We start from the raw sequence: 14452 nt of genomic DNA, 5'->3' as shown, positions 1-14452 counted from the left end.
CGCGGCTCAGCGGCACCCGCCCCGCCCGCTCCGTACCGGCTGCGGCTGCGCCGGCGCCTGCTAGAGGCCTTCCGCCCCCGCCCACTCCGCCGGAAGGGACGTCACGAGGCCGCGCCGCCCCGGCGCCCCCTGTCGGTGGGAGGTGCCGCGCAGTTCCGCGGCAGCCGCCGAGCAGCCCGGGGGCGTCCGGCCCGGGCCGGGCGCCCTGGGCACCCTGCGCCGCGCGCGGCAGAGCGCGGGCCCTGGGGGGCGCGTGGAAGAGAGGGGCTTTGGGTCCACGTCAGACCCCTGGGGAGCTGTGCTGCGGTGAAGAGAAGCTCCTAGATTAATGCATATTGTGATTAAGTTACAAAGGACGTACCCATCACTAACCAATTGACATGCTAAATGCTTTCTGACCTCCTGCAAAATGAGGGGATATTTTTCAAGTTTTAGATCCTTCTGCATGACAAGAGGGAGACAGAAGATTAGGTGATACATTGTTTAGAAGCAGAGTGCTTAGTTTTAACGAATTAATAGATGCATTGTAAGTAAGAAACTAAATAATTATAACTAACATCAGTTATTTTTCAGTATAGATGTATGTCAAAATTTTCAAAAATTATAACGCATATGTAGTAATTATGTGAACATAAGCAACACAAGAGCATCCAGTCTTTGGAGCACTTACGGAGGATGATCCCCAGTGTTCCCCAGCGCTGATAAAATAAAGAATGCTGCTTAACTGTATAATTGACTCTGCTGTTAAGTTTATTTCTCCGTTTCAGGGGCAGGGGCGGCCCCACAGACCCTCTCCCAGCTGGTGCCGTTGTGGACATGCTGCAGTGATGCTCCAGGGCTGTGCTCCCTGTGGGCAGCGACTGATCCCACTGGCAGCTTTGCACTAGCCAGGGTGGCCTGGGGCACAGAGACACTGTCTGCCCGTGGCAACTGTCTGCTGGGAGCTGGAGGCACAGGGGTGGTGTTGCTGTTTCCTGGAGAGCTGTCACTCCCGGTTTGAAAGACACCATCACTAGTGGTGTTCCCCAGGGGTCAGTGTTGGGTCCAGTCCTGTTTAACATCTTTATTGACGATTTAGATGAGGGGATTGAGACCATCATCAGCAGATTTGCTGATGACACCAAGTTGGGAGGGAGTGTCGACCTCCTGGAAGGCAGGAGGGCTCTGCAGAGGGATCTGGATAGACTGGAAAAATGGGCTGATTCCGGTGGGATGAAGTTCAATAAGGCCAAGTGCCGGGTGCTGCACTTTGGTCACAACAACCCCCTGCAGCGCTACAGGTTGGGCGCAGAGTGGCTGGAGAGCAGTCAGACAGAAAGGGACCTGGGGGTACTAATTGACAGGAAGCTCAACATGAGCCAACAGTGTGCCCAGGTGGCCAAGAAGGCCAATGGTATCCTGTCCTGTATCAAAAATAGCGTGGTCAGCAGGACAAGGGCAGTGATCCTTCCCCTCTACTCTGCATTGGTGAGGCCACACCTGGAGTATTGTGTTCAGTTCTGGGCCCCTCAGTTCAGGAAAGATATTGAAGTGCTGGAGCGGGTCCAGAGAAGAGCAACATGACTGGTGAAGGGACTTGAACATGAGACCTCTGGGGAGAGGCTGAGGGAGCTGGGCTTGTTTAGTCTGGAGAAGAGGAGGCTTAGAGGTGACCTCATCACTCTCTAGAACTACCTGAAGGGAAGTTATAGCCAGGTGGGGATTGGTCTCTTCTCCCAGGCAGTCAGCAATAGGACAAGGGGGCATGGGCTTAAACTCTGCCAGGGGAAATTTAGGCTGGATATTAGAAAGAAATTCTTGACGGAGAGAGTGATCAGGCATTGGAATGGCTGCCCAGGGAGGTGGTGGACTCGCCGTCCCTGGAGGTTTTTAAACTGAGATTGGACATGGCACTTAGTGCCATGATCTAGTAAACGGACTAGAGTTGGTCCAAGGGTTGGACTCGATGATCTCTGAGGTCTTTTCCAACCCCGTCGATTCTGTGATTCTGTGATCATCTCACATGGGGACCAAGATCAGAGATTATAAATAAACACCCCATTCAAGCAGCACAAGAACAGCCTCAAGCATGAAAGGAAGCTTGGTTATTGGAAAAAAAAAAAGGCCAGAAAAAGCAAAACCACAATGCAAATAAAGCCCAGAACTTTAAACAGGACAAAGTCCATGGTGGTCTCCAGGGCATGGTAGGATAGAGGGAGGAGAACGATGCTGGAGATGAAAAGCCGATCTTTGTGCTCCGCTTTGCAAGGCAAGGGGTCAGGAAGAGCCCAAGGGCTAGAAAAGGAAATACTGAGCTGCTGTTGTGGAGTACAGGGAGGGAGATAGATGTGTGAAAGCCTTCACTAGCCACTGGAAGGAAGATATAGGATCAGTTTCCCATCTGGGAGGAGAGCAAAGTACCTGTGCAGATTGCTTGGCCAGAGACTGCTGAGTCTCTCTTCATCACAAGGACTGGTCATGCAGACACCTGTTTGGAATGGTATTCATGTTGGAAGGTTCACTTAATTGGTGTTTGTGAAGTGCTCTGAGGACAGAAGATGTTCTTGAGACACTGAGCAATACTTTAGCAGGTAGTGGATGGAGCCTCTCAGAAAAAGCTGTCTTAACCCTGCAGCTCTGCCTCAGGTATTTTTCTTCCAGACAGAACTGCTGTCTGAAGGAGTCAGATTTCTGCTTTGAGAGTACTGGAACAAGGATGAAAGGCAGGAATATTCACGTCTCAGAGGTATTTGCTTGGTCTAGCAGCCTGCCTGCGTGTTCAGGGACACCATCACAGCCTCTTGTAGACTGTGGAGCTGTTGCACATGCTGCCTTATGATGGAAAAAAAATCAGTCTGTTGAAGTTTAAATCTTCAGCTGCTCTCAAGCATGTGCAACACTGGGTGTAAAAATGCACCAGTGCTGTGCTCTGCTCTGCAGCCCCTCCATTTGGAGATGAAGGTGCTGGGGCTCTGCAGCACCTCTTTCCTTCAAACAAAACAGTGTTGGGTAATGTGAGATTGCAGGCACTGTGTTCAGCCAGTTCAAACTTCGGGTAAGGCCACAGGACAGTCTGAGCCTGAGCTCTGTCTCCACCAGCTGATGGCCTTCCTCTCCTGGCCTTCAGTGCTTTTTCAGTGCCCCATGCCTGGGGCCATCCTGGGTTTACTGCTGCTGACAGGGCAGTGAGCTCCTCACTGGCCTCTACCTGATCACACTCACTTTTGCCACATGGGAGAGTGTGGCTTTGCTTGGAAAGCAACTGAACAAGACAGAACTATCTTCGGTGCTGTCTGAGGAGCTGTTGCTTCACTGCTTGGGGCAAATAAACCAGCCTGTATGGCACAGTGAGAAAAGTCCCCTGAGTCCAGTGAAGGGCAGAGCACACCTGAGAGATGCTGTTCAGCTAAAACTTCCCAGCCCAGGCTTTGTGCCCCATCCATGATGGTGAGCGTAGGCAGGGGAAGTGCAGTCAGACACAGGTGCTGGTGGTGACCACATCTGCAACTGCACATCTCCCAAGGTGAGGGTGTCTGGGGACCTGGAGGAAGGACTGCAGCAGCTTGGGTGCTTGTTACGGTGCAAGCTTTTGCAGGGAAGAGCACAGAGTTGAAAACTGGGGGCTGCTTTAGTAGGGATGGAGTGACAGAGGAGTTGAGTCATGAGGGGATAGAAGCAGCTCAGTGGCATAGGGAGGTGCGGGGTGGCAGGCAGCAGGATCCAGCCTTGATGTCAACAAGTGAAGATGAGACTTGCTGCCATTGCTGTCAGAAGGAGTAGAAACCAAAGGCCACAGCCAGTGTAGTGGTGGGTTTACAAGGGTGTACAATGTCTGTGGGTGGCACAGGAACACTCGAGGCCCCTGAGTGCTGCTGGAGGAGGGAGAGGAGGATGAGGTGGAGGGTCACAGCAGCCTTTTGCCATACTGTTCTGAGGGCTGGCCAAGCAACAGGGCTTACAACAAGTGACAGCACCCCTTTACCCCCAGCAGCTGCAGTGGAGTATGTGAGGAGGCACCACCAGGAGGGACTGCCTGGAGCTGGTGAGGTAGTCCTCCATTCAGCCTGCAAGACACTGCTAGCAGGAGCTGCCTGTCAGAGTGATGCAAAGGGAACCTGAATGTGTTGAACTTAAATTAGCTCTAAAGGGAAAATCTGCACCCAATGAGATGCTGCCCAAGGAGAGAAGATGACCTCCAGCAACAGTGATGCAGCTGTGTTGTGGAGGTTGACACTGAGCAGACAGCAAACCCAGCATTGCTGTCCACAGTGAGGATCTGACAGCCTACTGGGGTTCACCAGACGCATTCCCCAGCTCCTTCTGCACCCCTCAACAGATGACACAGGCCTGGAACATGACTCCTTATAACCCGTATTTTAGATCTACCTGGAGTGGTTTTGCCATGTTCCCTGGTTTTACCAGCTTTTCCCCTCACCTTTTCCTGTAGATTCCTTCAAAAACCAGTAGTGCTCTTGGTAAAGCTGAACCCCATGGAGCATAAGAAACCCCTCCCACCTGGGGGACACATCCATCCCCATCACTGCTCACAGCATTGCTGGGTTCCCCCAGCCCCATCACAAGGTCCAAGTGACAAAGCTACAAGAATGGGCAGCCAGCAACATGTGTTTCACCTCGCACAGCTCTTGGTTTCAGTCAAGGGCAGTGGGACGCAGAACTTGAACCTGAACCCTGCCTTTTTCAGGTCACCAGATCCTGTTTCTGACAGGGGCAGGCAGCACTGTATGGAGAAATGTGCAAGAACAAGATAAGAGCAGTGGTCATTGCCATCCTCCCAGCTTCCAGAAGCACTTCTGCCGTGTACCCAAAAACCCGGGCTTCTTTTTTCTCTAAGAAACCTCAGTGTGAACTGAGACCCAAGCTCATCCCCTGCACTGACCATACTTTGCTGGCAGGTTGGTGGATGCCCCATCACGACACACTTCTGCCTCTTAGCGGCAAGAATCTCTCGCTCGGAGGAGAGAGAAAAAGGGACGCTACACAGGTTGTTAGAGAAGCTGCATCAACAAGCTGTAGGCAAACGTCTTGCTCTAACCTCATGGTGTCTGTGACTCCTGTCAGCGAGCCACACGCCGATCACCATCTTACATCAGGATGGGGATGGTGGAAGCTCCCACCAAGCATGGCTCAAGGAAACTTTCAGTTTATGGCGACTGCTCTACCAGACATCCAAGGTCCTGGGCTCAGCTGAGGGCAGCTACCAGCCAAGGAGCTGGGCAACTCCATGTGGGGGAGAGGCAGTTTCATAACACAGACCCCAAATCCTGCAACAGGACAATTCCTCAAGAAGCAGGGATCCTTCACTTCCTTCTCATCTTTCAAGCTAGGGAGCAACACATGGAAAGCAAAGCTGTCCTGGTTATACAGACAGATTTGAGACAAGCCTGCCCTAGCACAATGCCCCTCTTTTTCCACGTGCCATTACCTTGTCCTCTTTTATTTTTAGCTCTTCTAGCTGCATCCCAGCATGCATTCCTGTACCAAAAATGCTCAACCACAATAAAACCCAATAATCCCATAGCTCCTGTTGCCTGTAATTCAGCAACAGCCCCAAACACCAAAACACAGCTAATGCAGAAACCCCATGGGAGAAAGTGTGTTTATAGCACATCAGCTATACTGTACTTGGTTAAAATTTAGCTGCTTTTTGCACATCAAAGTAAAGCATAGTCCATGGGAGGCAGGATGGAAATCCCCCTTGGGTGGCAACACAAACATGCTGTGAAACACACACAAGTTTTTGCCTTTTTCTGAGAACTCGGCTTCTCAGGCTTGCATTACCACCACAGGGCGGATCTGAGGTTCAGTGTAAGTGAACAGAAGAGATGGGGCCAGCAGAGGCAGCGAGCTTGTGTCCCATAAGCAGAAAAAAAAACCCTTGCAAAGAAAAAAACAAAACCCAACCCAAACCCAACCACCCCCACCCCCCCAAAGAACAAAACAACACAGAAAACACCAAACCAAAACAAACAATAAAACCAAAACACCCACAAAACCAAACAAAAAACCCCAAACACAACAGTTTTGCAGTCAGAGGTAGAAAAGTAGGTGACGGAGGGAAGAAATCAAACAAGCTGGAACCTGGGCTTATCTCAGATATGTATATCCACTGCCTAAAGACCAAAAGGGTAAGAACATCTACCCTCAAGTGCTCGCCTAAACTGAGTTGAACTCCAGCGGTCTGACCATTCATTCATTCAGAAATGCCCAGCTTCTGTGTTTGGCACAAACATTTAATAGCAGAAGTCAAAGCTCGGTATGTTCCATTTTAGTGTTATGTGGAAAATTAGGGCAGGTGGTAATCTAATTGTACAACAACATGTTAAAAAAGTTTATTTTACATTATATACATTAGAGAACATATTTCAAAGCATTACCAATCACAACAATAATGCAGGCCATAAATCACTTTAAATTTAGTTTGGTTTTAGTGTATATTATCACAATAAAATATAAAGAACATATACAAAAAAGGAGTCAAACGTGTGCATTTTGCTAAAACTTGGCATTTACATACTCCATTGGAAAACAGCAATCAAAAATACTTCTGATCAAAACTAAGCTCCTGTGATGTGTAGTAACCATTGTATTGTTTGAATGAGGTAGTAACTAAATTATTTTGGCCATGTGTTAACATCCTAAAATCAAGAAAAGTGTGAAAATGGTTATAAGACCAAAAAAAGTCAAATGACAACATATCTGAGCCATTTCCACAACGTGGAATGTTGCTCCTTTTCATTGTGATGTGAAACTATGTAGTAACATGAACAGTAATACTTATTTTTATTACTGCATACACTAATAATTCAAACACCTATTGAGTGTTACAGCCAGGTACCACTAGTCTGGGACTGACACCCATCCAGAAGGTATTGTTTTAAGCATAGAGAAGTAATTGTAAGGACAGTTTCAATTAAATATAAAAATACAGGTGTTTAACTGGTTTGTTTCACAATGAAAACTACCCAAGTAAACTAAAAAAAAAAACTTCGAAGCCCAAGTTATAACCACGAAGTCACAGCTTACTTTTGTGACTAAATACATCACATCTCAATGCGTTGTGCAAACATGAACACCAGTGTGTTGCATCAAAATTAAAACAAGATTGTAATCCGATTACAGCCTTGGTTACAATTTCTAAAAGTTAAGATTTACTTGTATTAGTAAATTACATATAATAAAATACAATAGCATAGTTAAATGTACTATATTTGTTGCTAGCATCCCACTTTATAATAAACACATGAGAAGTCCTTAAAATAGTACCCGGATTTCTTTTTTGCATCCTCAGTGACTTTTACATCTGTACAGGTAAGACTCTTGTACTTCACAGGAGGATCGCTATCTACAGAAAGTCAGTGTAGGTCTTCAGCAAGAAGTTTCACTGAAAAATACTGCATATGTACAAAGATTACATAACAGTAAATTAAGCACTTCTGTGGTATCATAATGCTTATGTGTCTATACCACAAACAATTCTCATCTTCCTCTCATGCCACAATAAATTATAAAGTAACTGAAGTCGGGTTACTGCAGCTTTTGTGCAATTTCAGCCAGCTGTGCATGCTGCTGGAGCAGGAGTGTTCTCTGGTCAGGTGAGCTGCCTGCCGTCCGCTCTTCTCAGTAACTGTTCTCATGCCCTGCCAGGATATATAAGTTGCTGTTGGCTGTTGGGTTATCTGTCGGCCTGCTCTCCAACACCACGACCCTAAAATGAAAATTAAAAAGCCACAACATCAAGTAAGCCTTTGTTTAAAAACATCCCTGGATATAACTGTAAATATTATTTCCCAGGATCCATCTGACTGGAGGTCACTTCTCTTCCCCCTGGACGCCTCTAATCCAAAAGCCGCGCAAGGCCAGCCTCAAACCTTGCTCAGGCTCTTGTCCAGGCAAGGTGTCCAAGGATCTCCCATTGCCTCTCTGGGCTTCTACTACACTGTTTAACCATCCTCACCATGATGTTTCCCCCTTTTTATCAGCTGGAATTTTCAATGCTACAATGTAAGCCTGTTGCCTCTTCTCCTTTCAGTACAGGCTTCTGAAGAGGGTCCATCATTCCTCCATTGACTGAGCTTGTGCTTCCCAGTGTTTTGCAAAGCTAACTCATTCATCAGGCTCCAGTTCTGGAGCATTTCTAGTCTCTCCCTGAGCCCATGTAACCTAGATCCACAGAAACTTCCCTCCAGTTCTGAAAGTCCCAGAGACAAAGGCTTTCAGGCTTAGAGAGTCTTCAAGGAAAAGACTGCTATGTGCAGAATCTTCTCTCTTATTCTTTTCTCAGTGTCCACTTTTGACCAGCATTGGAGACAGGAGACTGGGTTAGCTCAACCTACACTACAACTGCAAGGACCAGAAGAGATGTCCTACATCAGACCTCTCTCGAAGTGGAGAAATTGGCAGTCACAATTCTGTTTCACAAACTATTTGAGGGTTTTTTTGGTGGTTTTTTTTTTTGGGGGGGGGGGTGGGGTGGGGGAAGGGGGGTGTTGGTTTGTTTGTTTTTGTCCTCAGGCAAGAACTGCTAAAACTGCTAAATGGACCAGAATGTTCACGATTGATTTCTCCTCCACAGTGAAGGAAGAATGTGGGAAATTCAAATCAATACATTGTGCATTCACTCAAGGAGAGGCTGCTTCCTTCAAAACTATCACTCAGAAAACCTACCCTCTGCTCAAAGTGCTCCACAAAGGGAATGGCACCTCATACCACAAGGCAATCCCTGCTCACCAGGAGAAAGTGACATGCAAGCTCTTATCAGACTGATACCAGTTTTTTTGCTTCTAAGAACCCCAGTTCCTATGAACTGTCTAGGAAATTACATATGTTACTGGAAAAAGTTTTCACAGCTCAAGCACAAAATATGACAGAGCTGCAAGTTTATTGCAGTGCAAAGTATTTAAACATTGACTCAGCCTTGGGAGATTATTAGTGCAAGCCAGAAACAGATTAACTGTATTTGGGGAAGAGGACATTTTTCCAAGGCAGTGATTTGCAATGTCATGTCCATTGAGAAGTCAGACTCCTTTTTAAATGGAGCTCTGCTGCTGTCTCTCAACAACTAAGAGAAATGACATAAAGCTGAGCTCCACACATACCTCACTGGAACCTCAGGTCAGAGATGAGTATTACTTACAACTACCCATTACCAAAAAGCTACCACATATTGCACATAGGGCAGAACCCTCAACCCTCAGCCTGCAACAATTGCTGGTAACGAGCCAACAAAGCCACAGCACCATTCACTGCTGTTGATGTTATGGGCTGTTATCAAGCCTGGAGAAGCAGAAAACGTGGAAAACCTTGGGTTGATGAGAGGCTTTTTTGATAGTTCTACGATGCGACAAGAGAGTGAGTTTATTACAAGTGGCATAAGACAGAGGCAATTCTCAGAAGAAAAACTAAAGCCTATCTTTGCACTTCATAGGAATACAGTACTGATGAAATCGTGTTGTCAGCACACACTCCCCAGAAGATAAAATATCTGATGTTTTTGTGGCTGTTACAGAAGTACGAAGTTCAACAGCAGGGCAGAGAAAGTTGAGGAAGTCAATGACACTCCTGAAATAGCAGTTACTGATTCAGCAAGCTGGTATCTGATGGGTCAGACAGACACAGTGTTAACGTCCTGCAAAGCAGACACCAAAAACCAGCTATGCTGGGAATTACCAAGAGCTCTTACAAGACCTAAGCTGTCATGTTGAGAGGACAATGGTAGAGTTCCCTTCTGGGGGTGAAAGTGAGATATTTACATTTTAAAGTATTTTTTGCATTTGTCTCAATAAGTAGATCTTGATGAGCTACCGCAGCATCTGACAGTAAAGATTTCACCAAGTTAAACAAAAAAGTTACAGCACAAAAAGGAAGACACTCCTGGAGGCTGTGACTGCAGCCAAGTAGGAGCTTGCTAGCATGGCTGAGTACTTCTGGAAGCCCACAAACACTTTTAGATTTATTTTTTTTAAAGAAAGAGAAGTAAACTTGAAAGGCTGAAAGGCAGACGTGCACAAAGAAGTGAGTAATATGGCTAAAAAAGTAATCACAAGAAACAAGCAAAAAGAACTTTTACAAGGTAGAAGGAACACACATTCTTCTATTTTAGCATGCCATGTTCACTTCTCTTCATACCTGTCAGATCCCAGAAGCCTGAATATCCTTGTGTTATCAGAAATTTCTTGTGTGATCTAGACAAAAAGAGAAAATAAGTGACTATGTTACCAATTTACTGCTCATTTAAGTCAGCTAGAGAATTTAATGCAACTGTCACTTTCAAATGAGATCTCAAAGTTTTATGTAATTTCCACCACATTATGTGAATTCCTCTGGTAGCAACTGCAAGCACAACAGCCATGCTCAGCACTGCACAGCATCCAGGCTACTAGTGCAATTCTCTGTACAGCCATGACTGAAATAGGCAGCTGTAGAGTACAATTTGTCTCACTCTAGAGTAGGTATCAAAAATAAGTCAAGTAAATCACACATACAATGCATTTTGTTAAAATTCTGAACCATAGTATTGATACAATAGCTTCATATTCTGAAAACCTTAAGAGAGAAACAATCTAATTTGTGATGCTCATGTACACTGTGAAAAGAAAAAATAGTACTTTGACATTTCAGACTCATGCAATAGAGCTCTGTTTACCACAGGTGAATTGTACTTCTGTGATACATCTTTATGATCACATGAATACCAAAGCACTGAAAGAAACATCATGTTAATCAACTGAAGCATATTCTTGAGGAGAGATTCTTCACTCCTTCCCAGATCCTAGCAGCATCATCTGACTTAATGAATTCACTTATGCCACAGAGAACTTGCAAGAGAATTTTAATTCAAAACAAAGTTCCCACTTTGTTAAGAAAAGGACTTCCTGCTTGCTGTGGGGCTGAGTGCATAATCTTGGTGCAAATTTCAAGCTTCCTGTCTCAGAATTCACACAGTTCCCTGTTTTATTCTTCCCACTCAATCAAACCACTGTGGCAAGTCATGGTTGTGGAAGAAGATAACTTTGCAAGCAGCTCAAATCCTCCCAAATTAGACCAACTGATACAAGATTAGGGAACCTGAACTAATAATGTCTTCAAAGACAGACAGGTCAGGTTTTTGTCCCATGTAGCAGCTTCCTACATACTACATAGCATAGAATTCCTCAAAAGTAATTAATATGGTAGAGATTTGAGCCTCGTAATGCAAGCTTTTCATATTACAGATTAAAATGACTGTTTTTTGTTTTTTCTTCTTCTTCACCATAGCTGTGGCTAGTAAGGACAGCCAAGAGAGAGAAGGCCCGAGAGCTTACCCTAGATATGTTCTACAGATAAAAAGTTTTGGGGTGGCTTGTTTTCTGATAGCAACTCAGTTCTGCCTTCTGTTCTTCATTTAGGCACTGGCTTTGGCTTGACAATAACAAAGCAAGAAGACAGCAAAGACAGTGTTCCTTGTGCTTTACATAAATAAATCACAGCATCCACTTGCGCTTCAGCACTTTAGATCATGTCCTCTAACAACTGGACCAGAGCTACTAAGTGCCAATGGGTGGAGGAACCCTCTGAGCCCTGCAGAATGCTGCCAGCAGGAGTCCAGAGCTGGAGAAGTGCCTGGCAGTGTCATCTCATCCTCTTGGTCTGTGCTAACAGCAGGGTGCTGCTGTTCACCATTATGAGTTCTTGGGAGAAGGACAATCATGCCTGGGGATCAAACGTGCACAGATGCCACAAGAACCATTTTCAGACTTGGAAATGAGTCCGACTCTAGTCTCTGGTCTAACTTCCCATAAAGAGCAGCCTTACTGTCATCACAGATTAGATCAGCTGTGGCTTTGTGCAAACAAATGTAGTTGTATAACAATGTGGAATATCTAAGCTTGGTATGGTGTGACTGTACATGTACCTTAAAATACAGTTAGTCATAACGACCTCAGTTGCTCAGCTGATGAAACAACTGCTGAAGTTTGTAAACATTCTTTAATAACCAGATTAAAAGACTCATTAAAATCCTACAAAGCACATTTGCAGCAAGAAAAAAAAAAGAGCTCGGAAGGTACTTATAATGGTTTAACAATGTCTAAAGATCACATCAAACTAGCTGAAAAAAGGGACTACACAGAAATTTTAGAAAAAACCTTTAGGTGCATCTGACATTTTTCTCCTGAGAATGAAAAATACTTCTTGTGAAAGCTGGGCACTAAAATTCTTGAAGTACTCATAAACCAAGGGAACATGGAATAAACTAAAAAACAAGCAACTCATTTGACACTGTGACAAAAAACTAAGCTCAGCAGTGCATCGTGAAACCACTGGCAACCCCCAAATTTTGGTATCCACGTGCAAGAGGCTAAAGGACTGACACTGTTCTTCAAAGCAACTGAAGGTGAAGAAAATTAGTGTTACCAAAAATTAGGCTTGGATATTTTCTATGGCATCGTGGCCTGGTCTCTTGCTGTTTTCTGCTTCTCATGTTAGACTTGACAGGGCCTTTTAAATAGCTTCACTAATTAGTTTGTAGCTTATGAAACAGACTTAAAATGCAACTCCACCTTCCAGGTCTAATCTAGGAAGTCGCTGATATGTTTTATTCTTTCAGACCACAAAATTATGGATTTATCCTCTCTTTGGTTTCTAATAGAAGCTAGAATTTGAAGCAAAATGCAGTACTTACCTCATTTGATCTAAAACTCCTTCCTTGCATGCCGTGTTTCCAGAACGCTAACACGCTGTCTTGTAGACAGACTGGTAACAAAGAACATTGGAATCAGTTTTGAGGCATAATGCCCACTCATGCTTTTAAGGCCAAAAGTATATGACGGCAATTTTGAAATTTGAGCATGTATGTTTTATTGTATCATGTATATATTGTTTTATTGTATGTATGAGATACAGACTGCAAAATGTCTCAGGAATCACTGAACCTGCCCTCAAAAGCAGCCGCATTTATATATTTTTGTTTGTTTGTTTAATGAACAGGGTTTAAAAATATTCCCACCCAACCAGAAAAAGTTCTAAAATGGTCCTTCTCTCTAGTCCTAAACATGTCTTTTCCTTTAAACAGGAACCCCCTCCTCATTCTAATACTAGCAGAATGTATACATTGAATTTTAGCTGAAAAGTTGCAGGGATACTGCAGTGACATTCTTCACTTTCCCAGCAACTGTTGGGTAATATTGCTTCTGCAACAGCAATGCAAAGATTTACAGAGTCTTCTATTTCCCAACCCTTCCCCTTGTCACAAAGGTGGTGACAGACACCTGCATTTGAACCCTGTGAAAGGAAATCGGTCCAGGGCCTTCCTCAGAGAGAGGGCAAGTGTGTAGGTCACCAGGAAGAATCTGTCCCATCTGTATCCAGCATCCTGACTCTAGGCAGGTATGCAGGAAAGAGAGCAGAGCTCTTTGGAGACACAACCAGGCCAGACAGGACACTGATAGTTCGCTTGTGACAAGCAGAGAGGGGACTGCAGCATGTGCAGAGGCCCCACAGTGAGCACCTTCAAGTGCATGTACTCCTCCTTCCTTATCAAGAGCAGCCATAGAAGTAATGTTTTCCATGACAATGACTTTTTGTCCCCTTCTCTGTGGGACACCATGTTTGAAGCACCTGAAACTTTAAAGCTTCTCCTCAGAAGTAAATTCCCTCCAGCTCCTTATTTTTATTCCTAGTGTTCCTCCTCTTCTGGTGCTACCTTCCATCTGTGCACACATCCTTCCTCATCCCTCTTTCAAAAGCATGTGATGCAATCCAGGTATGTAACTGGAGAACTGTTAAAATAAGTGTATTCTGTCTTTGTTTCACAAATCTAAATTATGCAGATTCTTCACAAGAAAATAAAATTTACGTGAAGTGTGACATATCATAATTTAGTCTTTAAGCTGCTTTATAAAAATGGACTGCGTGATCACACATGCAGATTGAGTTAGCCATGAGGGTTTCATAGGGTTTATGTAGGTTAACATATTCCTTTAGAGGCTGTCATATACTCAAGACATTCAGCTTTATCAGGGAAGACTCCAGGGTTATTAATCCATTCCAATTGCTCAAAGGGAAGCCCATTGCACAGTGGGCTAGAACCTTTCACTGAGTCTTCTCACACAAAGTTAAATGCATGAGATAGTGTTTCAAATGCCAAAGATTTGACAGTTTGCATGTGTAATTCCTGACTGCCACAGTAAATGAGTGAATCATAAATTATCTAGAGTTGGAAAGAGGGACCCATAAGGATCAGAGTCCAACTCCCAGCTCCTCACAGGACTATCTAAAACTAAATCATATGACTAAGCATTGTCAAGATGCTCCTTGAACTCTGATAGGCTTGATGCTGCAACCACTTCTATGGGCAGCCTGTTCCAGTGACTGAGCAACCTCTGAGTGAAGAACCTTTTCTTAATGTCCAATCTGAATTTCCCCTGATGCAGCTTCATCCAATTTCCTCATGTCCTATCAGTGGTCACCACAGAGA

The 14452-nt window shown here is 44.8% G+C and overlaps 1 protein-coding gene across 6 annotated transcripts in view; it reads right to left on the bottom strand.

The window, feature by feature from the left end:
* Positions 1-6304: 6304 nt before the first annotated feature.
* MAP4K3 (mitogen-activated protein kinase kinase kinase kinase 3) overlaps positions 6305-14452 on the bottom strand; it is an 84207-nt gene continuing 76059 nt past the window's right edge. For all 6 annotated transcript variants that reach the window (XM_082049195.1, XM_082049196.1, XM_082049198.1 and 3 more), the window contains 3 exons: positions 12659-12729; positions 10126-10181; positions 6305-7705 (listed from right to left, as the gene is read on the bottom strand). In XM_082049195.1, coding sequence (XP_081905321.1) covers positions 7618-7705; positions 10126-10181; positions 12659-12729 — 215 coding nt within the window. In that variant the 3' untranslated portion in view covers positions 6305-7617. The remainder of the gene's footprint in view (positions 7706-10125; positions 10182-12658; positions 12730-14452) is intronic.

This window comes from Streptopelia decaocto, assembly GCF_964273445.1.
Source record: "Streptopelia decaocto genome assembly, chromosome: 3".
Taxonomy (NCBI): Eukaryota; Metazoa; Chordata; class Aves; order Columbiformes; family Columbidae; genus Streptopelia; species Streptopelia decaocto.
This window is presented reverse-complemented; position numbering and strand designations above follow the sequence as displayed.